A 24,961-nucleotide genomic window follows, 5' to 3' on the forward strand; every position below is an offset into this window, starting at 1 on the left:
ATTGTCAATAGCGTAGTGATGTGTGACGCACAAGTCACAAAGAAGTCACTTTCAAACCAAGCAGCTTTTCAAACAACCAGACACCAAATCGAATTTCAATTTCTTCAAAAATGACAAAAATTGGCAGATCAGGAGAAGTAAAATGCATGAACTGTGTTGGATCAGGAAGTATACCAGGAAGACACAAGTAATCAAAGACAGACGGAAAGCTGTCAGTCACATGCATCTCTTACTCATTTACCATTATTACACTTTGACCGGATATCTTTATGGCTGTGTTGTTTCAGCAGTCTTCTCGTGTGTGTGTGTGTGTGTGTGTGTGTGTGTGTGTGTGTGTGTGTGTGTGTGTGTGTGTGTGTGTGTGTGTGTGTGTGTGTGTGTGTGTGTGTGTGTGTGTGTGTGTGTGTGTGTGTGTGTGTGTGTGTGTGTGTGTGTGTGTGTGTGTGTGTGTGTGTGTGTGTGAGATTATAATGAGCTGTGGATTGCTCATTAGGGGTCAGCGAGTTTTTTTGGCTGATTGACTGGTTGCACGCCTCCAAACCCTGGATGAATGAATCCCTCTTACAGTCGGCCAACTACCAGTGTGTCTTTCAACACAAAATTTCCTACAAGCCTGCCTTCAGTTTATAACCATTTATTATACAATTCCTTGTGCCGTAAATCATTTTCAGTTTTATTTTGTCTTTAACTTTTTCCACGGATACAATATGCCTGTAGGCTGTTGATCTGGTGTCCACGTCAGCAGAGGTTACACCCTGCCCTGAAGCACACCTACCCAAGTGTTGGATGTTATTTTAGGGTTGGACGCAGATATTGATATCGCATGAGCAGCTTGGAAGAGGAGAACGAACCTGGAGAAATGTGTTGTAAAGATTGGCATTAGAAGTCTAATGGCAGATTTTCATCATTCCCTGATACCCAAGTGATTTGTAAAGCATTCAAGGTGACCGTAAAATATCTGATAGAACATAGAGATAATAGTATTGACTTTGTAAAGAGAAATAAATGAAGTTAACAATTATGCGCTTCCAATTGAAATCCAATAAGCAAGTAATATATTGCATTGACTCCCACATCACTGTCATGTGACTGAAAGATATTTTCCTGAAGTGAAATGATAATGACCTTATCATGCTAAATGTTATAGAAATTGGTTTGGCTGATGTCATTTCCAAATCCTGTTCCCATTTCCGTTCTCTGTCTCTACTATCGCTATCAATATAAGTGGCAAGAAAAGCTAAAACATAAAAATGTATGTAACACCGTATGTTTTGGAAACTTTTTTAGCTCTTTTATTTACTTTTTTGTGGACTTATATTAACCTAGATTTGTGGAAAATCTGTAAAGAAAAAAAGTGAAAAGGTATGTTTTATTTGGATAAATAATGCATATAGTTTTAGTTACAGAAGAGGAAAGATACATTGCCTTCATATTTTATTGTCATTTATGACCGTGGAACATCCTTAAACTCCTTAGCTTGACCTCTAGGTATGATCTTGGAGAATATATTTGAGTGTTATTTTAATTCAGTTTATGTTTCTTGTTATTTTATGTGAGGCTGGTGATTGAAGTCTGTGCTCTGAAACTGCTAATGAAAAATTGATTAGCAGTAACTAGCTGTTCGCTAAATGTCTTTGCCATTTGTTTTCTGCGGGGAGTCATTGTGTGCAGTCTTTAAAAAGCAGAGCTGTGGTTGTCACCAGCCTGTCTGATGTTTGCTCTCCATCTGCAGTTCATCCAGTCCTGCAAAACTGATAATCACGCAGATATGTTTGTGTACCAAGCTGAAATGTGCTTAATCCATGGTTAATAATGTTAGTAATACTGTGTGTGTGTGTGTGTGTGTGTGTGTGTGTGTGTGTGTGTGTGTGTGTGTGTGTGTGTGTGTGTGTGTGTGTCTGCAGGAGCATGCATAAGCTCACACAGCTGGAGCGCTTGGATCTGGGGAGTAACGAGTTCACTGAAGTGGTGAGTAACACCTCTCTGTGGTTCAGGTGTCGCATGCGTTTCCCTTCCAGCTCTCAGTGCAGATGCAGATGAGCTCATTGAGTCCTTCTCTGTTAGACTGCACCTAATATGCATTTTTCTCCTTTAATGGCATTGAAATCAGTGGCAGATTTCCTCTTGCTGAGAATTTGAGATATTGAGTTTGTTTGTTCTTTTGGTCTAGCCTGAAGTTTTGGAGCAGCTTACAGGAATCAGAGAGCTGTGGGTGGATGGAAATAAGCTGACATTTTTACCAGGGGTGAGTCTTGCATTCATTTTTTTGTTTTCTTGCCTTTTTCTTTTGTCTTTTTGCCATGTGCACCATGACAAATACAATTTATTTTTTTTTTTTTATATATAAACTGGTTTGGCCTCATTCATGAAACATGAGTTGAATGTGCATGATGCTAAAATGGTTATATTTCTGTGTAAATCATTTGTAAAAAGTATTCTAGCGTAAATTGTTGATCATGTTTTGTGTGGAAAATCATTTTGTTAAACCAGTGGCTCTCAAACTTTCCCCCCTTTAGACCTGTAATAATCTGGCACCCCGCCCCACTTCTGGCTACCAAATTTTTTTTCTAAAAATGATAAAAACGGAAAGATTTTTTTAAATTGAAAAACGTGCAATGAAAAACACCTGCAATAGTTTTACTTTGTAATGTCATTTATTCATTGAAAGATATAACCGTAAGAGAGAATAATAGATCAGAACATAACTTTTAATTTAAAATGAGAACAACAAATTTCTGTGTAAACCGTTCGTTAAACCATTCTTACAGAAATTGTCGTTCATGTTCATCATCTTCAGCACTATTCATGAAACGAAAAAGCAGATAATTTCTATGTAAATCATTCGTTTAATGATTCAAGCTGGTGAAAATCTCCTTCCTAAACATTCCTTCAGGATGGTCTTCTCTTCAGACTGCCAGATACTTTTAAACGGGTCGTGATTAAGGCATTAGCTTGCCGCTGAGAGCAAACTGACAGTAATTGTGGGCCTCGCTGGCAGGATTCGCATTAGTCTGATGAGTTTTGCACAAGTTTTCCGAACATCCTTTTGAACATGTCTGACCTACAAATGATCCGGATATGAGGGCGGCACCCTGACCTCTCTCCCTCTCTGACCCGAGAGACCAGCTTACTGACGGCATGCCCTTGTGCAAGGCCGAACGGCCATATGTTTCTCTTTTTGCAGAATTCAATTTCTCTCCGGTTATTAGTGCTTTTGATTAAGCTTCTTACGCCACACCCAGGAGAGCGGCTCATGGTCGCGGTGATTAATCAACAGCAGGGTTCGTCACAGTCACACACAGCCTCTGATTGCAGTTTAGGCAGTTCGCATCTAATCGGTCGTCACCCAAGTGCATCTGAAGTTCAAGATTCCTGTGTCCTGTGCCATATAATTCATGCTCCGTTGATGCTCACTTTAAGTCATCATCAAATCGAAACTGACTGTTGTCTCTCCAGGTTTGCTATTAATAAAATGGCCTAAAGCACTAGTTTTCTTCTGGACCTGCGCTAGAAAACAGAGCCCTATCCCTGGTACCCTTATCTGGACAGACGAAATCTGTGGTAACACGACATTGCTGGTGACAATTTTATACTAGGCTAGATGGATTTCACACTTGTGTTTTTTGGAAAGGAGCTACAGAAAGATGAAGTGTGTTTGGGAACAGGAGGACAGGTCCACAATCTGCCCTCATGCTTGAGAAATGGATTTAACCAGTTCACGCTTGGCTTCAGTCATCTCTCTTGACCTCTTTCTCAGCTGTATTCCTCCAACTCTTCAAATTATCAGTTTCTGCTTCCTCACTGTCCTCCTCAGGAACCATCTCGTCTCTATAGCAATATACACAAGGCTACGGCTCTGATTTCACCCACCATATTTGATTGAAATTGAGATTTGAGATCAATGCATTTTTGCCACAGCACTCGTTTTTCTGGAGCTCTTCTCACAGAGTGGCTGTCGCTTTTGCTCAGTTACACAAACTTTTCTCAGAAATCAGTCATTTGTTTCAGTAATGGAGAGAGGTGTTTTGTGTGTGTGTGTGCAGATGATCGGGGCACTGAAGCAACTCTGCTACCTGGACGTGTCCAAAAACAATTTGGAGATGGTTGAAGAGCAGATATCCGGCTGTGAAAACCTGCAGGATCTGCTGCTGTCCAACAACGGTTTGACGCAGCTGCCAGGGTCTATAGGTAAGACCCACACTCTAAAATGCAGAGATGAACTCAATAATTTCTGTTTGTGGTGTCGTTTTTCTTAAATGTGATCAGTCAAAACGAGTGCAGGACGTGAAGCATGTCCTCTAACAGCCTCAACTCTAATCTGCTTTGTAACAAATGAACAGGTTAGATGTGTAAGTGAACGGGAGGATTATGGGTAGAACACTAATGCAATCTCATTACCTAATGAATGACCCAGCCGGAGAGTCACTAATGAGCAGGCATGTTGAAGTGGCCAAGTCACACCGCCCTTGAGGCTCGCTGGGAAATAATACCTCCCATCTTAACACTTAATGAAATCTGCTTTAGAGCTGGACAAAACTGCTCGACATTAACAGAAAGACAAGGTCTTGTCTTTCATTACAAGGGCTTTTAATTAAATGGCACTTTTCATTAATCTGGTACACTTTTTTTTCTTTCTTTGAGACTGGCAAGTTAGATTTAACTATTATCTCCCATAGACCAAGTTAAGCTTGGGAAGTAGCTAGTTTTAAACACACCAAGTGTCTGTCACCCAACCACCACCTTAAAAATGGTGAATTTGACCTGTTCCACCTTTGAGCTTTGACCTTCTTGACTCCAACAATTCAAATCATTCAACTTCATAATGTTGATATTGTATGTCTAATTGTAATGTTTCATGATGGCCAAAACAATTTTTAATGTTGTTGTTCAACTAATTTTAAGTACTAAAAATGAAACTTGCAATTTTCATTCAACTCTGTTACTGCATATTTAAAAAAAAAAAAAAAAAAAAAAAAAGTAAAACATGACACTCAAAAAGCAACATCATTTGGACATTTACTACAGCATGGGTGGAATACAAGTAAATAATCTTGATTTTTACATAAATTGCAGTGCTGACTGCATTTGTCAATTTTAACCCAGTTATTTTTAGAAAAAGTGATCAAACTATTTATATTTAAAATATTTCCTTAATTTAAGAGTCTCTGGCTGAGTCCCAATTCGCCTACTTATACTACGACCTAAAAGTATGTACTTTTTTTGTGATGAAAAAGTACATACTTTTGAGTGTGTAGCAAAAAAGTATGCACGTTCTGGGACATACTTCGATGACGTCATGCAACGTGAACTTGAACGTGGTTGCCTAGTTACGCACACCGCGACTGTTAACAAAACATTTAACATTCCATTCATTCTTATATATCCAATATAATTTTATTTACTATTCCCATCTTTTTTTCCACAATACATTTACAATGTGTTTACCAAATTGAGGAGTGAAGCAGGGCGTCGTCGTAGATCAACCAAACGCAGGTCGTTTGTGAGGCGGCTGGTTCTGACGTTCATGTGCAAATGTGTGTAACGAAAGCTAGCGCTACTTATTTTCTGAGTTAAAATATTTAAAGTTTATAGTGTAACTATTGTTTAACGTATTTTATACTTAATCTTATACTTATGTATAATACTTAAAAATACCCCGATGAAAATGAACCATGCTTTTACTATAGTAAAAGTGTAGTAACCATGTTTCTTTGGTTGGACTGATAAAGTTAACATATGTACAGCCACAGTATTACTAGCCTACAAATAAGTCAGACAGAAACAGAAATACATAAAAAAGACACTTGCATGACACTGTAGGCTACTAGAGCCTTTTTATTTATTGTTTTGTAGCCTGCAATGAGGCGCTCGGTATCTTCGTCGGACCCTACAAGATAAACACGGTACTTTTTTGGCACAACATAAACCCATTAATATTACGAGACAATAAAACATAACTTTAATTAGGGTTAAACATTTGAATTCTTACACTTAAAAACTGAGGGCGCATCTCCGTTGCTGCATCCGACTGCCAGGTTTACATCACCATCATCACCGCAAAGCTCCTCCCTCCCGCACGCAATGGGTTGTGGGCAATATTAGCCGTTAGAGTGTGCATTGATCTGCACTTCGAATTCTAACCGGAAATAGTAGACCATCCGGGTATCTTTGGAATACTCATTTCAACATGCTACGATTTGGGACGTACTAATTCTAGTTTCGCATACTATTTAGGACGGATAGTATGCGAATTGGGACTCAGCATCTGACTACACAACGTTTGGTTCTGAACTCCTGCTGAGTGAATGGGTCAATTTCAACCCTGTTACCCATTTTCTGTTGTTGTTGTTTGTTAATATAAATGAAATAAAATGTATAATCCACAAGTTATCTATTTGATTTTGATGTCTATTTAATGTTTTTTTTTTCTAGAAAACTGCACAAATCAAGCTTTTAAACCTGTACTAAGACATCACACATTTTTCGTAGCAGGGTTGAAAATGGCGGTTTTGCAAACTTCATAATAAATAATAAAGCTCTTACAATTCTTTGACAGTCAGTTTTCTGACAGCTAAACGACCAATTTTGAGAGAAAAAGGTTTCGGACTCTATTTTGTACCATATTTGTGGAAAGTGCTTAATATTCGAGTGTTCAGTCTGATTCAATTTCTTCTAGTGGATGTGGAATGGCCAGTTTCTGTCTGCATGTATAAATTACCAATTGCAACACAATCTCTCTCTGTCTGTCCCACAGGCTCACTGAAAAGACTAACCACTCTGAAGGTGGATGATAACCAGATCATGTACCTGCCTGACACGATAGGCGGGTAAGTGAGCACCATTTTTACACAGCGACCTGATGAACTGCACTTAAACCATGACCCAGTTCTCCTTAACACACTCTTAGACTCGCACTGAATTTGCCTACTTGTTTAATGTTTTCTGTGCTGATGGTGGGGGAAATCTACCCTTGTGATATTATTAATGATTTTTTGTTTGAAAGTGAACCCTGTAAATGATCAGACCCATATGCTACAGACAGAAGGCTTCGTAACGGGCCTGTGATTGAAGGAAGCACGTCCATATGGGCTCTCTGAGAGGGATTGCTTTTGTGTGTGTGTGTGTGTGTGTGTGTGTGTGTGTGTGTGTGTGTGTGTGTGTGTGTGTGTGTGTGTGTGTGTGTGTGTGTGTGTGTGTGTGTGTGTGTGTGTGTGTGTGTGTGTGTGTGTGTGTGTGTGTGTGTGTGTGTGTGTGTGTGTGTGTGTGTGTGTGTGTGTGTGTGTGTGTGTGTGTGTGTGTGTGTGTGTGAGAGAGAGAGCAACAGACTGTTATCCATCGAAAAAGAAGCCAACCGCTGTACCTCATTCTCGCCACCTCTTATTTTGAGCTTGTTTCCAAACATGCTGGTTATCCCTTATGTCAGATTAGATTTCCTAGTCCGGGGTTAAGAAAATATGCCAAGAGGGATTATGAATACGTGATTGCAAGGATTCTCTTTTTAATCCCAGCCTGATTGTAAAGCATACTGATTAAGCACGATTAACTTTCCATTAGTCTCAGCGGTCTTTTCCCATCACACTGATGCAACGTATATTTCCACTGAATAACAACTGGTCGTTTGTTTTTGTTTGATTTGGTTTGTTTTGAACTGGGGAGGTTTATGTAACAGCATGTCTTATAAAATATATATATATATTTTGTTTTGTTTATTTTACGTGAGCCTTTTGTATTTTTTTAGAATGAAACTGTCATTGAGATCATTTTAGATGAGTGAAGAAACTTCACAATAATTGCTCTTTAATATGATTTATAATGGGATTGGTTAATGATGTAAAGTCATGATCAGTTGTATGTAATGATTGATGTCTCTTGCTCTGCCTCTCACACACACACTTTTTTTAATGCTGCATTTTGGCATAAATTTGGACATGTTTACACTGTCACCCAATTCCATCAACATTTTTTATCAAGGGTCATAAAAGATTTATGTTGTTGTAGGAGAGAATAAGCAGTCTCTTGACCACATACGGCTGATTCGTTGCCTTCTCAGGGCTACTTCAGTACTTTAGGTCATCCAGACCTTTTAGTTAGTTTCTCCTCAACACTTCTTACAGGGTTGGAGAAACGTTCAGCTGTTTGATTCACAGCTAAAACCCTTTTTACGGAAATGAAAATCAGCTTCAAAATCCACTTATTCAGCCTTGGTGTTTTCAATGGTTTTGTGATTTATTCAGCACACCTGCATGGTAGTCATGCCAAAAAACACACAATCTTTGACGTCAGACTTTTAGTGAACAAAGATTCAAGGTCGTTGATTGCCGAAGTTTGTGTGAACAAACTTTGGCCTCTGAATAGAGGCCAAATTGAGTCTGATCTTCCTTGCCGTATTAAAAGATGACATAATATTTATTATATAGAAAACTGTTGAGCTTGATTATGTGTTAACAGTTGTATCACATGTGGGTCTTTGTCCGTAGACTCACGACTCTGGATGAGCTGGACTGTAGCTTCAATGAGATCGAGGCGCTGCCGTCCTCCATCGGTCAGTGTGTAAATCTGCGTACGTTTGCTGCCGACCACAACCTGCTCACACAGATGCCTCCAGAGGTCAGTCCAGCCCTGGCATGCTTTAAGACAACATGAAATTGCATTTAACTTCCATATTATGATGTATTTTTTTGAATTAACTAATAATTAGTTTTAATATCTATAACTGTGCAATTGGTTGCAGTGGCGTTGATTTGTTTTTGGCAGTTAATAATGTCAAATTCACAAAACATGAAATGTTCCGCTGCCTTAAATTAAGTACAATCACCCTATGTGTAAGTCATTTCAACTTAAATTACATTGAACTGACTTAAAAATGAATTGAATCTTGTATAATTTAAAAGTTGAAAATTGCTTGACTTATTTTGAAGAGGTAAAGCAATGTAAAACATGTTGTCATACATTATTGATCATATAATTTTTTACGGTGTAAACAGATTCTTATTAATGAATCAGACTGATTCGCCAAGAACTTTGTCAGTGAAACTTATGCTGGTATCATAATCATGCAACATTTAACACACTTTTTACAGAAGAATTTAACTAAACATTTATTTTGCTAATAAAAATCTTTCAAAAGATCTTTTTGGAAACGCAACATTTAATGATATATTGAATTGGTTTGTTGAAACCAATTCGACCGAACGAACAAACTCTCACTGCTGTTGTCAGTTTAGCTCATATGCGATGATCCCGGGTTCCTGTAACTGAGTATTTGAAGAGGTCTCTACGCATCAGTTAACCCTTCATGTGTATGCTTGTGCATCTGACAGATGGGCAGTTTGAAGAACGTCACCGTTCTCTTCCTGCACTCCAACAAGCTGGAGTGTCTGCCGGAGGAGATGGGCGACATGCAGAAACTCAAGGTCATCAATCTCAGCGACAACAAGTACGTCCCCCTGTGCCGCATACGGCCAAGCATGTTTTGACCCAGGCATACAAATTTTTCTTCGCAAGTGAGGTCAAACCAAATTAATGGACACTCTTCATGTACGAAATCTTTCTATGAGGAACGTTTCCAGCCTGGGCGTTCAGCTGGTGTCTGTGAGAGCCATTGCTTTCACATTTCTCTGAGAGAACCACTTAGACAGATTTGGCTGGGATTCAACAGGCTGGAAAATATCGCTCTATTTTCTACTCTCTCTGCTATATTTATCAGCCTTGATGCACATTATACCAGTCAGGCCTTTTAAAATTTACTGTGTTGCCAATGAATGATGTCCCATTTTTTGTTTTATCAGCATGCCGTCATACTAACTTCTTATGCATTGTACATTAATCTAGTTTTGTTTTGTTCATTTTTGTCCTCTTTCTTCACAGGTTGAGGAACCTTCCGTACAGCTTCACTAAACTCAACCAGATGACCGCGATGTGGCTGTCTGAAAACCAGGTGGGCAAAGCTCAGATACACAAAACAGTCATTAAATAAAGTCATGTGAAATAAACAGTCATGTGAAATAAACACCAACGGAGTGATCAGGACCGCAATGCGAGCAGAGGGTTGTTTTTGGCTGATGGAAGTTTGTTTGTTTGTTGCAATAATGGTCGACTGACTGTATATTATCTTGTTTATTAAACGGCTACTTTCTAAATATATAAATAAATTCACGCACATGAAATATTGATTTGAGTTTATGGCTCTATGTCAGCACGGCTGTGATTAGGCCACGGGCTCGAGGCTGTAGGCCGATTACCGGATATTCCTCCGCTATTGACGCTGTGAGAAATCAGGATGTAAACTGTAAACTAATATTATGAAATATACAGAAATGTTAATGTTAATTTTCCAAAACATTTTTACCACTTTCCCCGCCAGTGTTTTTGATCATTTTCACAAAAGTTTCACGGCCCCCAGAATATTTTGTTGAATGAATATCTGAACACACAGTATATCAAAAGAAAGAACAGAGCCTCTGCTTTTAAACACCAAAACCCATAGCTTCATGCATTCCTCTTTTATCAACACTTGAATATGGGTAAAAAAAAACTAACATTGAGCAAAAAGCTGAGAAAATCACGTTTTTGTAAGACCACATAACACATTGCCTGGGACAGGAGTCTGTTATATTTTAGCTTTCTGTCTCTGTACACATAAATATTTGATCGCATTTGATTAGTTCAGAGAGCCGTGTAATACATTTACATAAATCACTACATCACTATAATCTCATTCACAGTCACTTCCCAAAATACTCTTGAAAAGCTTGTCCTTTAGCAGGGTCTGTGCTGTTGGTGATTTGATGTTCCCATCAGAGGAGCTCAGAGTGTGTGTGGGTGATCTGAGTGATTGTCACAAGTGGCCATCAAGCCTGTGACTAATGCTTATTCAATATAACAATCACCTCCACTCCCACACACGCCGTCTTCCCACCTCTGAGGTTCAACATAGCACAGAGTTTATCTAAATATATAGTTCATCCAAAAATTCTAATTGTCATCATTTACTCAGCCTCATGTCATTAAAACCTGTATGACTTTCTTTAATGCTCACCAGCACTGGGTCTAACAGAGATAGTTGTGATATTTGCTCTCAAGGAAAGTGAATACAGCAGAACGCATGAGAACATGGCGCTATGAAGTAATAAAACACTGGTAGCGCATCTAATCAGTGTGGCCCATATGGCATGAGCCTGCCAAGATCCTCTGTGAATCAGCCTCTCTGCAAGGGTTTCAGCCGTACAGCTCAGCTGGACTATCGACAGCTGATGAAGATTGCGCTGGGACGACGGTGGCACGCTGTTCTTTTATTGATCGTGATGTGGGGTTTTATAAAGCTGCATGTGATTAAAGATGAGATGAGTTTAAAGCCAGTGCTGCATGGCTTGAATCTGTAATGAGAGCAGTCAAGACTCATGATTTTCCAAGGCATCCAACTGAATTTTACAAGTCACACTAACCTTGTGTTTTGTTTTTCTATTTTTCCAGTCGAAGCCCCTCATTCCCCTGCAGAAAGAGGAGGATCCAGAGACGCACAAGACCGTACTGACTAACTACATGTTCCCTCAACAGACCAGAAGCGAGGACTGTGAGTATCTAGTCATGCATATATATATTATATAATTATAAATTATAATTATGAAGATTATATTTCTTAGTAACTAAAACCCACAGCTTCACTATTAGTAGAAAGATGCTGCCAGGTGCAATTCACTGTTTTAAATTCCAGTTATTATGTGTGTGATGCTAATTAATAGTGTTGTGTGATCTAACAGACACCTGGTAGCGAGTACGACATAGTTTAGAAACAGCAATACACTCCAGCAAGATTTCAAATCCACATCCCTGTATCCATAGATCAAGTATTACAAGGGGAATTTATCATATTAGAGAGTTTTACCGTGCTGACGGTCATAACCGGAAGAGACGTGCTGAACAGTGAACTTTAATTTAACAATGTAAATATTCTTCTGTTCCTCGTATTAAGCTATGGAATGGCTATAGATGACTTTGAAGCAGCAAATCATATTAGAATGCTTTCTGAAGGATCATGTGACACTGATATATATATATATATATTTCTGATTATTTAATTATCACGACAGCATGTGACTGCCTGTCTGAGTTTTGTCGAATTAAAATGTTTTAAGCAATTTTTAATTTTATTTTAATGTTGATCATTTTGGCAACCGCTCCAAAAATAAAAAATAAAGTTTCTCAAAATATTTAATTTTAAGTTTGATCATTTCTATTCATACAGTATAAATACTAGGTATGTCTAGTTCTTGTTGAGTACATGTAACCACAATCATGAGGAAGACCACTGACTCGACAGTTTTCCAGAAGACGATCATTAGCCGATTTTCCACCGTCAGGCCGAACGGTTCATAGAATGGTACGGGACGGTTCCAGCTGTGTTTCCTCTTGAGCGCCTGGCACGGCACGATCACAAACCGAGAATCCGTGAAGTGGCAATGCAACTCAGGATTGAGAGCAGTTATTGACACCCTCCACAAGGAGTGTAAGCCACAGAAGGTCATCGCTGAAAGGACGGGCTGTTCGCAGAGCGCTGTATCGAAGCATATTCATGGAAAGTCGACTGGAAGGAAGAAGTGTGGTAGGAAATGTTGCACAAGCAACAGGGATGACCACAGCCTTGAGAAGATTGTCAAGCAAAGCCGATTCAAGATCTTGCGAGAGCTTCACAAGGAGTGGACTAAAGCTGAATAGTTCCCACAGTCAGTGATGATTTGGTGTGCCATGTCATCTGCTGCCGTTTATCCAAAGTCCAAATTCAGCGCAGCCGACTATCAGGAGGTTCTAGAGAACTTCATGCTTCCGTCTGCTGACAAGCTTTATGGAGATGCCGATTTCCTTTTCCAGCAGGATTTAGCACCTGCCCTCAGTGCCAAAACTACTGCTAACTGGTTTGCTCGCTATGATATTACTGTGCTTGATTGGCCAGCCAACTCCCCTGACCTGAACCCCGTAGAGAATAAATGGGGTATTGTCAAGAGAGAGATGAGAAACACCCGACTCAACAATACAGACGAGCTGAAGGCTGCTATCACAGCAACCTGGGCTTCAGTAACGCCTCAGCAGTGTGCATTGATGCATTCGTGCTAAAGGAGCCTCGACCAAGTATTGAGTGCATAAATAAACCTCTTTTTGTTTTTTCAGGACTTTTTTTTTATTATTGATTTTAGGACATTTTGAGATACTGGATTTTTTCATGAGAAAATGGATACTCATTTTCGTGAGCTGTTAGCCGTAATCATCTAAACTAAAACAAAAAAAGGTTTGAAATATTTTACATGTAATGAATCTAGAATATATTAGAGTTGCTTTTTTTAAATGAAATTACGAAAAAATTACTTTTCCACGACATTCACATTTTTTGAGATGCACCTGTACATCCTAAACTTTTTTAAATTGTATTGTTACAATTTAAAATAACTTTCCTGTTTGAATAGATTTTAAAATGTAATTTATTCCTGTGATCAAAGCTGAATTTTCAGCATCATTACTCCAGTCTTCAGTGTCACATGATCCTTCAGAAATCATTCTAATGACTGGGGGTAAAAAGTCTTACTGACTCCAAATGTTTAATAAATACACACAATATAACCAGGGTTTGAAGTTAATACCAGCCAGTTGTGGGTGAAAATCAACAGTGGCGGGTAATGCAGATCAGCTCACTAGCCAGTTTGACAAGGTGGATTATGGTTCATAAATGATGTCCTGTCACTTTGCATGCCATGGCTATCAGAGCCCCTCCCCAAAGAGGAACCTCCAACATTAACAAAGCGTAAGGGCCGCACACTGAGAGAAGCGCGCGCTACGGCAAGTCTTTAAAATTCGATTGTTGGGTATGAGTGTACCGCAGTAACATCTCACTTTGTTCATTCGTGAAGTGAACGTTTGTGTGAATACGCCGTCGATTCACTATTTTGGACTGCCGCCATGAACTTGTCAATGCAAGTACAGAATAGCATGTACAATGTGCGATACCTGAGATGTCCTAGACGTCGTGTGACCGGTTAGCGCTCCGCCAGAGCCCTGGGAGACAAGAGGCCGCTGTTATTATAACCCCTTTTACAAGCATTAAGCATTCATTTTGGAGTGAGCTATAGAAGTTCTGAATGAACGGGAACTTCAAAATCTAGAAGCCAAATGCAGGTATGAGCAGACATTTGACGCTCAGTCAGGTCTGTGAAGTCTTGTATATAGTTTTAGAGACCTGACTGAGCATCAAATGTCTGCTGCTACCTGCGGCCAGAACTTGCTCATGTCACGGTTTTCCCTTCCTGAGACTCAGGATTCCAGAGGGAAGAGATTGAGTCTTAACCTGTTTCCTAGCAACCCCACTCCTAACTCCTCCGAACGCGAACGCACTGGCTCTGCAGCTCTCCGGGGTCCGCTTCAGTTTGTTAGCATGATTGAGCTTTAGAAACGGCCTGAAGTCTGCGCGCCTACGTGACATAGTGCTCTCCTGAACCCAGATGTCTTGTTAAATGTGCACACAACACAAATGAGAGTTGATGTGTGTGAACTGAGTCTGTGCCGCCCACCAAGCTCAGGCTGTTTAATTCAGGTTTTTGCTGTTTGTTAATCCACATAGCAGAGAGACACTGCATTAGTCCATTTGAATGATTTGGTCTAGCCGAATCAGAAATAACTGGACTGTCAGGAACAAACTGAATCACTGACATGAATCAAAACAAACTCAATACAGGATTTGCTTCGAGATTCTTTAGCTTTCCATCCTCCATGTTTTGATTGTTTGTTAATGGTTTCTTGGCTTCTCTTTCACAGATGTGCCCAACTCGGACAGCGAGAGCTTTAACCCGTCTCTATGGGAGGAGCAGCGCAAGCAGCGAGCGCAAGTGGCCTTCGAGTGTGACGAGGACAAGGATGAGAGAGAGACGCCCCCGCGGGTCAGTTCCCACCGCCCGCTTCTGTCAATCTTCTGTTCCCTTTGTGCATGTCTCGCCCTTCTCTCTCGCTTCATATCACCCATCTAAACCCCTTGTTATTCTGTTCTGTCCTAACCAGGCACACTTAAATCACTTTTCTGCTTTCACAGTGAGCTAAATGCTGCTGCAAGCCTCAAAATCCCTGCCAATCGGAGCATGTTTGATGTTTAATGTACAGCTATGTTGAGTGTGATTTTGGACCAGAGTGGGTGGAGCTACTCTGCACATTTTGACAAAAAAAGAAAAGAAAAAGAAGACAATTAATTCTCAAAATGTCCTGTTACAACCTGCTTGCAGTCAGAACTGAAACCTAAATAGAATAAAATTTACAAAAGCACATAAAAAGTACTAAAACTTAAACTATGAACTATTAAAAATAGTTTACATTTATTGAAATAAAGCTGAAATAAAATATAAATATTAGATAGAAATATTTGCCTAACCCTAACCTTTAGCAACTAACTGAAATAAATTGAAATTATATAAATTCAAATAATGTATAATTGAAAAATACTAAATTAAATATTTAAAAAATAATATTAAAAATGTCAAAAGTACATAGTAAATTCAAAATATTAATTCTATAATAATATATAAATAATTATAAAAAAATGATGAACTGGATCAACTGATTCACTGAAAAAAACGTTTTAAATCCAAATAATTATTAATTCACAAAATTACTCTGAACTAAATATCAAATATTGAAATGAAAAATCTTAGATAATGTTTGTTATGATGTGAGTTGATGTCCATTGTTTTTTTTTATAACTACCATTTATTTGCACTACATTGAACTTGCCATGAAATAGCTATAGATGCTGGAATGGCAATAACAACAAACAAACCTGCAGATTCTTCAGCATCTCTTCTTTTGTGTGCCACAGAAAGGGAGTCAGTCGTGCAGGTTTGAAACGAGTAAATAGTGACAGAATTGTCATTTTTGGGCTGATTATTTCTTGATGTTTTGGCAGCTGGAGGTAAAACGGTTTGAGTGGAACAGCCTCACCTGGTTTTGTCAGCATGTCACAGCCTGCGCTTCACTGCATTGCAGTGGAAACTCATTAAAACTCTAACCTACATGACTCCTGTCAGAAAGTGAAATGGAAGTCTTCACTGTCTCAGGGCCCTCGAGCGTACAACGTCAACCTTATTTTTCCCTTCCACCCCTCATCTCGCTGATATTACACACGCGGTATCTGGTTCCCTCCCTCTCGCGCCCGGTCTTGCACCCCTGATGACTCAATATGCCTGTCTGGCTTATACGCTGTGCCAGGAACACATGCAGGCTCCCAAGCTGTCTAACGTAGCTTCACTATCAGCTCTCAGAGCGCCAGTGTGACCCTGAAAGTGTTGTAAAAAGCTCACCAACACCTCCAATAAAATGGTATCAGTGGTTTGGCCACGGGTTCATCGACACCTATAAGAACTGACCTGGGTTTTCTCTTACAATGACGTAACTTCCTGTGTAGCTACATAACATGCCCATAAACTATTTTATTTATTTAAAAATAACAAATGTTAAATATAAAGCATCATTATATATTTATATATAATATGAATTTAAATATAACGCATCAGATTATGATATAATAAATCTGATTTTAGATCCTCTTTTTTTATCATTTATTACAGATCCAATGAAGTCCACTCTGATAGATTCCTCGAGTAACTTAGCTGTGTCTTTGTGTTTATAGGAGGGCAATCTGAAGCGCTACCCGACACCGTACCCTGATGAACTGAAGAACATGGTGAAAACGGCTCAGTCCGTGGCTCACAGACTCAAAGAGGACGAGTCCGGCGACGAGGCGAGGAAAGAGACCAGGGGCAGCGAGAGGAACCATATCGGAGTGCAGGACGTTGGAGTGAAGGTTGGATTTTGAAAACACTACCAGTTGCATGTCCTATTGTGGAATGGGTCAACGTAATTATTACATTGAAAGTGAATCTTGGTGCAGATGTTGGAATAACCCTGAATTCCCTGTGTGTCAGGTGATAGAAAGTCCCTGCACTAATGGCAAAGCTGTTGAAATGGAGCCTGAAACAATGATGAACAGTCATCACAGTTACGAACCAATAGATTCAATAGACTACCACAGCGTTGAAAGGATCCCTCTCAAGACTTCAGACAACATGAGAGCCATGGTGAACCATGATGACACCCTTGAGGTACTATATCGAAGTGTCAGAAATGTTAAATGTTATGAATATGGTTATTGAAGCAAATTAATTTTATTATTAATATTTCATTCTTGTGTAGTTTCACACCTCTATGATGGTGAGTGAATCTGTACCAGGCTGTCAAACATTAAAAGTAACATAAAAGTAGTTCATGAGACTCATGCACTGTGGAAAACTGGCCAAAAAAAGTCTTCACTTGTGCTGTTGCCATTCGATTTAGGTTAGCATTACAATCAGGTCACTCATATGTGTATATATGGACTACTTTTATGATACTTATTTTTTTTTCTTCAAACTATGAGGTAAATCTAGTACTAAATCAAGGAGTTAATTATTGTTATTTTATTGTTATTTTTATAATAGATATTGACCAGGTTGTATATACGAGATGTCGAATTGGTCTCAAGACTAATTCATCTTTATTGAAAGGGGAAGAGAAACCAGTTTGTGATTTGTCTAAAAATTTAGTGTCAAATATATTTTAATAGAAAGTCCATTTTTAAATGATATTAGACATCGTTTTTATTCAGAAAATATATTAATGGACATTTTTAAAAAGGTTTCTCCTGGAATAATGTTAGAATTTTTATCATACACTAAATTGAAAGATATATATATATATATAATTCTAGATAATTGTTATTACTATTGTTGTTAATGTTATATATGTACGTTTTTGTATATTGCTTATTTTTAATATAAAATTTAATTATTGTAAACAATGTATTGAAATGATATTGTAATCATATTTTTTTAAGAATTGAAATACTGTTGATTTTGACATGAATATAGCCATTGCTGCTAATAAGGCGTTAAATCATAAATAAATAAATATTATATATATATATATATATATAGTACATAATGAACATGAATGGAAACTATATATATATATATATATATATATATATATATATATATATATATATATATATATATATATATATATATATATAGTTTCCATTCATGTTCATTATGTACTGTAGAAACTCCTTTTGTGGTCCACGGAAGAAAGTTACATGGATTTGATATGACATTAAGATGAGTAAAAGATGACTAATTTATTTTTTGGATTAACAAGTCCTTTAAAAATGTAAAAAAAAAGTGTAGTGATGGTGATATAATAGATCAGCAATATGGCTTGTGAGGAAAAAACTGCAAAATATGTCTATATCACTGTATGTTACATGCACGTTCACACATTAGCCATGGTCACATATCCACATGTCCGGCTGAGACCTTCACATCTCTCAAGAATCAGCTGAAGACGCACCTCTTCCACAAGCACTTAACTATCCCACACCTTTAAACCACTTCTCACACACACACACACACACACACACACACACACACACACACACACACACACACACATTTCTCCTCTGCATTTCTCCTCTTTAGCTTGTTTCCAAATCTGGTTGTCAAATAAACCTGGCAGTGTATACTGCGAATATTGTTGGCTCCTTGACGAATTGCTTTTGTTCCTCTTTTGTAAGTCGCTTTGGATAAAAGCGCATGTTAAATCCATAAACATAAATGTAAATTATTCTCTTACTATGAGTGATACATTTGCTCATTGTATTATGTGAGATTTGTTAATACATCCTTTATCATAGGGATCATTTAAACAAATGAATATGAAAATTACATCAGTTTATCACTATAGAAGCAGGAAAAAAGTTGGAGTATAAATTTGAATTTAAGCATTTGGTGTGATGTGGTTGTGGTCAGGACTCAGAGGAGCTGTCATCCGAGGAGGAGGAAATGAAGATAGCCGAAATGAGACCTCCACTCATCGAAATCTCCATTAACCAGCCCAAAGTAGTGGCCCTCAGCAAGGACAAAAAAGGTAAAGAAATACTTACTCTCGCACTTTCCTTAATATCAATTAATGATTCTCCCGTTAACGTGGGTAATTGTTCCTCAAAATAAAGTGTCATTGAACTCACAAATGCAAATGATGTTTTTTGTGTCTGGTGATGTAGATGATGGGAAGGATGCTGACTCTTTGCTGGATGAGACGGTGGCCAACAGTAACCAGAACAACAGCAACTGCTCTTCTCCTTCACGCATGTCTGACTCAGTGTCCTTGACCACAGACAGCAGTCAGGACAACTCCCTCTGCACCCCAGAGAGGGAGTCAAAGATGCCTCTCATCCCCAAGAACAGGTACAAACACACACTGAATATACCCCGGGGCAAAAACATGACAATGAACCTCAGCGTTTAACTAAATATTTCTCAATGGAAAATTACTATAATGTAATGCTGCAGCTTCTTTCTACAAAGGGTCTCAAGTCACCAGATAGTTTTTTTTTAAATAAAAATGTAAATGATCTGGTCATTTACATGAACTGTCCAAACAAAACGATTCAACCCAAGTTTAAATCTGAGTTGTGTCATTAGTTATTTCCGTTATCAACTAAAGTTGAAAAGGGGTCAAAAACATTGTTTATCATTAGAAAGATATATGAAATGAAGGCAGAAATAATAGTGTGTTGACTGCCTAGACTTGCTTTGTCATTAGTTGAGAACTGTATTCTATTATAAATTATATTATATTTATAGAAATCTAGACTAGATCAATGTCAACAAAGTATCTGGAGAAAAGGCAGCTCACTAGGTTTGGGAACAGAGCTAGAGTCTCTCTCTAACTTGATTTGATTTCCTCAAACGCAGACAAGAGGATGAAAACCTCAACCAGCTGAAGCAGATGACCCCTTTACTCCAGAACTGTAACGGCTCTGAGACGTCCTTACAGACCATCCTGAAGAACCAGCAGAGCTACGAAAGCAAGTCAGACCAGATGGCCGACTACAGTCTCTCCATGGAGGAGAGGCTTGCCCTCATTGAAAAGGGCATCAACAACGGTGTGACAGAGCAGTACAGCAAGTGGGATCAGATCAACATGAACATGGCCAAACTCCCACCTGACAACATGGTGTCGTATGAGGACCTGGAAAGAACCAAGAGTCCCTCAGCCAAGGAGTCCATGTCAAGCAACAACAATGCCATGCTGTCACTCGAGAACCTTGAGAACGGCAATCGGCTTCAGAAAATCCAATCTGGGGAGAGTTTCAATGGCCGAACGGATCAAATTCCCTTGCGCTACGAGTCTACGAGGACCGTCTCGACAGGTGTAACGGCGTTAAGTGATATGAGTCTTTCTCGTAGCACAGAGGAGCTGTCACCAGAGAAGAAATGTCCACCGGGCCCAGTGGTGAAATCTCAAAGCATCGCAAACATGGAGGCTGGAGGGATGAAGCTGTTCTCCTTCGAGGGAGAAATCCCCCCGTACGAAGTGGCATGTGCAACCAGAACATCTGTACCCGCCGCTCAGGGCCAGAGCATCGTCCGCTCCAAATCTGCGTCCTTACTCAATGATCAAACTTTGCAGATCTACCCTGGATCCTCGGCATCATCCTCCGACTTGCTGTCGAGCTCCAAACCTCCGGTTAGCAGCACCCGCTACCCAACCGGCCCCCCGCCCCAGTACAACGTCCAGTACGCCAGCAGCACAGTCCCCAAAGACAACCTGTGGAGCCAGCGTACCCCCGTACCTCCCGAGCAGACCTACTTACCGCCACAGCACTCCCTTGCCAACACCAACTACTCAAACCGGAACAACGCCCCTCCGTACCCCCAGCCCCAACAGCGCGGCCCGCCCAAGACCCCGGACATGTGGGCCAAGGAAAGGATGCTGCCCTCTGTTGGCCAGCGAGGCACCTTGCAGAGACAAGGCAGCGGATCCTCTAGCACCTCCATGTGCATGTCCGACCCGCGTCGCATGCCAGGATTGGAAGGAGAGTACATGACGTATCGGGACATTCATGCGGCGGGCCGTGGGCCCCTGCAGATGAGCCAGGCTCTCCACAGACCCTTGTCAGCCCGCACCTACAGCATCGACGGGCCCAACGCCCCCCGGCCACAGAGCGCCCGGCCCCCACCGCACGAGCTTCCAGAGAGGACCATGTCCGTCAGCGACTTCAACTACCAGCATGGCAGCCCCAGCAAGAGGCCCAGCATGAGGGTGAAGTCCGAGCACTCGCTGCTGGACGGGCCGGTCGGAGGAGGTGGCAGGGTCCCAGCCGACTGGAGGGATCAGGTCATGAGACACATCGAGGCCAAGAAGATGGAGAAGGTATGCTTGATCTTACGAATAGTGTATACAAAGGCAAGCATAGCTGTTGCTAATACTTTAAGAGTTTTAAAGAATTAAGGGTTTGTTCAAAGCCATAAGCTTCCTCCGTTACCATTTATACTCCAGACATGAATGATACTTCAGATTGTGTGGTTTGTTGAGGAGAAGTGTGCTGCTACTTTTGTAATCGATTGGACTTGAAAGTTCTGTCTAGTGCAGTTCCAGTCCCAGAGGGCCACTGTCCTGAAGAGTTTAGCTCCATGCCTAATCAAACACACCTGAAATATCTAACCTGTGGCTGAATCCGAAATCGCACCCTACATCCTCAAATAGCATGTTATTTGAGGGAACAGCCATTTGTAGTGGTGTCCGAAACCATAGTGGACGTTATTGAGAGCACTTATTCAACCCCGCATTGCACCGCAATAATGAGTGTACATCCTATGTGCGCTCAACGGCTGTTCGAATTCACTCACTCGTTTTCATTCACTCCTTCAAGTGAACTGTATTAGTGGACTAATGTAGGGAATAGTGAATGAGGGTTTTGGATTCAGCCTATGTCTTCAGTTGTGTTTGAATACTCCAAGCAGGTGTGCTTGATTTGGGATGGAGCTTAACTCTGTTGATTAGTGGCCCTCCAGGACCAGAGTTACCCATCTCTTGCAATCAAAAATTAGACATACATTGTGTAAAGGACCCAGGCTGTATCTAGGGTTCAGAATACCATAGTGCAGCGTTAGCCATCCTGCAGAGTTTAACTCACACCCTAATCAGACACACCTGAACCAACTAATCAAGGTGTTTAGGATTGCTAGAAAATAGCGAGCAGGGTCAGAGCTGAAATCTGCTATAAGGTAGCCCTCCAGGAGCAGGGATTGCTAGCTCATTGTGTTGGCAACAACATAGTTATGTGCATCTGAAATCGCATAGGTCCCACATTTGAGAAGGAATGAACTTCACTGTCGTTCATAAATCCTCTCCCAGTGGCCTCATGAAATAGTAGTCACTTAGTAATCTGTTTTTTCACCTATTTAGTAGCGAAGTATTCATACTTAGACACATAGTCAGACCACCTTAGCAATCATATAGCAACACCCTGGCATCATAGCAGTAAGTTTTGCATGGGCACTCACAATTTAGTTTCTGAACCTCAAGTCTGAATTTCCACGCTCCATCATTCTTCAGCATTAACTGCATGCATATGCAATTGTTTATATTCTCTCATAAAAATGCTCATTACCCAGTATTTCTCTGCATGTTTGTGTACTGACATTAACACTTATACCTACTCTAACCCATGCATGTTTCAAAGTGTACTCATGGTCAATGCATGCTCATTAAATGCATGTGTGTCTGTGTGCATGTCATCATGTGTTCAGAGCGCTCTATCTCGGTCTTTGGCCACTCTCACGGGCAGTCAGAGCTCTCTGGCCTGTAGCGCTGTAGACCGGTGGCAGATTGGAGCTCATGGGCCCAGCGTAAGTACCACCTCACTGAGACCTCAACCGAAAGGGTCATTCTCTCCACTTGCTGTGTAACTTGTGTTCCCAACTAGTTTAGAGGCATTTATCACCTTGCAATATCTGCACACACTTAAGCTGAATATCTTGACTGTTTCCACCTTGCTGAAGCACATGAAAAAGTACTCAGTTTCGAACTCTTTCTAATCAAACACAACTTCAAATCATCAGCTTGTTAGTTGAGACTGGAAGACCTGAAATAAATGGGTAAGATAAGGGAGGCTTCTGGGAAGGTCTGGAAAGTCAGTTAAAAGGTTAAATAACCCAAAAATGAAGATTCTGTAATCATGTTGTTCCGAACCTGTATGACTAACTTTCCTCCATGAAATACAAAAGAAGAATGTCCAATCTGCCGTTTTCCATACAATTCTACAAATTTCTGGGGGAAAAAAACTGTCTTTTGTGTAGCCAACAATCGTCTCTAAGCAGCCAGCATTGGTGAGAATGCCCCTTATGGAGCTTAAGACCCCAACCCCAAGTTCACCTTTCTCAGCTTATATCCAGTGTCGGCTGGTTTGCACAATTGCTCAGTTTCTTTGGGTTGTCTAAGTAATACGAGATTAAGAACATTCCTAACCACTAAACCATATACACTGAAGTCCTGGAAACTAACACTCTTTATTTCTCTCTATGTGCTTAAAAGCACAATCTGAGCTCAAGAAACCTCTGTTGTTTTGATCAGGCCCATAAAGTCTGTTTTAAAAATCTATGGAATATGATTATGAAATATGTGATTTGTTCAGCCTGAATTTCATAATGTGGAGTTAGTAAACATAATAGCTGATTCACCTTGCTAATTAGAGTACCATAAGTAAACAATCCTGTTGGTTGAAATGACACATAACAGGAGCTTAAGCAACACAAGCTTATGGATCAAATTTACTGGGAATTCCACATTCATGGGAAATGGCTGCAGTTCCCAGTCACTAGTGACATCCAGCCTAGTTCTTATTTAGCTGTTTGTTTTAATACTATAGTCGTCCACTATAGTTAAAAGTACCCAAAATACATCCCATAATGGTTAACAAGATAAACAAATACAGTAAACCTTTTCCTGTTGCAAAGTTTGAGACATTTTGTGCTGTTTCTCTGCAGGACGATGTCTTCAGTCCTCATGGACAACCGGGCTACCATATCGACACTCTAAGAAAAGTAAGTGCTTTACACTATAAATTAATGACACAAAAAGTATTTGGACACTTAGAATTGTATGCTTGCTTCATCAAATACGATAACGTTCAGATGTTTTGCTATACACACTCATGAAGAACAATATGCAGTGATGTTCAGGAATATCATTTAAACTTCTCCTTATGACTGTATCATGTACGTCCTCATCTGTGGTTGTGTGTAATGTGCTAATGAACTGGACTGAGATATGGACCCAGTGGGCACGCCTGACTCCAGCAGTGATTAATTAGCTCTAATTAACAAACGCTGCTTTAAAGAAGCCTCAGACATGTTCGAAAGCTGATCTTTCTAGCACACAAAACCAACTGTGGATGTTCTCGCTACTGACTGCAATAAACACAATACATGGAAGGAGACAATTATTATTAAACAATATTTTAAATTGAGATTTAACTGGCTATAACAGTGTATGTATATATATATATATATATATATATATATATATATATATATATATATATATATATATATATATATATATATATATATATATATGATGCATGATTTAGTGCATCAAAATTTGTTGTAGATTTACTGACCACTTGGCAAATATTTTATTGGCAACTTTATTTGTTCTGTTTTGTGCCATTTTGTTTGTACTTGGTGAGTTACTTTTGGACATTTGTTTGAAAGTGTCCTTGAAAACAAAGATGCAATTTGTTTCATTGTGGAATTCTTGGCCTTTCGGGAAATGAACCATTTAGAGAGGTGGATTAATTAGAATTAAAGGTCTAAAAGTGTGACGCTTCTTCAGTCAACATGGATGTCTTGTTCTTCTAACCAGATTCTTGGTTCATTGAAATGTTTCCTGGGTACTTTCTGCCCCCTGGTGTCTGAAAAATGCATCACATCATATAAGTAGACATTTAGACATGCTTAAAGGACCATCGTTTGTTTTGTTTTTATTATAAAAGCCCAGTAATTTCCCTTTAACTCAATTTTCAGTTATGATAAAAAATAAACAGTTA

The 24,961-nt window shown here is 39.6% G+C and overlaps 1 protein-coding gene across 2 annotated transcripts in view; it reads left to right on the forward strand.

The window, feature by feature from the left end:
* The window catches only part of erbin (erbb2 interacting protein), a 71,663-nt gene that overhangs the window by 42,267 nt on the left and 4,435 nt on the right, over positions 1 to 24,961 (forward strand). Inside the window, exons 7-22 of one of the 2 annotated variants that reach the window (XM_081354765.1) lie at positions 1,905 to 1,968; positions 2,171 to 2,245; positions 4,044 to 4,188; positions 6,755 to 6,827; positions 8,478 to 8,607; positions 9,321 to 9,436; positions 9,868 to 9,937; positions 11,473 to 11,572; positions 14,800 to 14,921; positions 16,658 to 16,831; positions 16,953 to 17,129; positions 18,873 to 18,990; positions 19,127 to 19,310; positions 19,821 to 21,282; positions 22,662 to 22,760; positions 23,898 to 23,954. In XM_081354765.1, the coding sequence (XP_081210891.1) occupies positions 1,905 to 1,968; positions 2,171 to 2,245; positions 4,044 to 4,188; positions 6,755 to 6,827; positions 8,478 to 8,607; positions 9,321 to 9,436; positions 9,868 to 9,937; positions 11,473 to 11,572; positions 14,800 to 14,921; positions 16,658 to 16,831; positions 16,953 to 17,129; positions 18,873 to 18,990; positions 19,127 to 19,310; positions 19,821 to 21,282; positions 22,662 to 22,760; positions 23,898 to 23,954 (3,166 nt within the window). The remainder of the gene's footprint in view (positions 1 to 1,904; positions 1,969 to 2,170; positions 2,246 to 4,043; positions 4,189 to 6,754; positions 6,828 to 8,477; positions 8,608 to 9,320; positions 9,437 to 9,867; positions 9,938 to 11,472; positions 11,573 to 14,799; positions 14,922 to 16,657; positions 16,832 to 16,952; positions 17,130 to 18,872; positions 18,991 to 19,126; positions 19,311 to 19,820; positions 21,283 to 22,661; positions 22,761 to 23,897; positions 23,955 to 24,961) is intronic. The other variant, XM_081354766.1, reaches the window with a different exon arrangement.

This window comes from Scardinius erythrophthalmus, assembly GCF_964197995.2.
Source record: "Scardinius erythrophthalmus genome assembly, chromosome: 23".
Classification (NCBI taxonomy): domain Eukaryota; kingdom Metazoa; phylum Chordata; class Actinopteri; order Cypriniformes; family Leuciscidae; genus Scardinius; species Scardinius erythrophthalmus.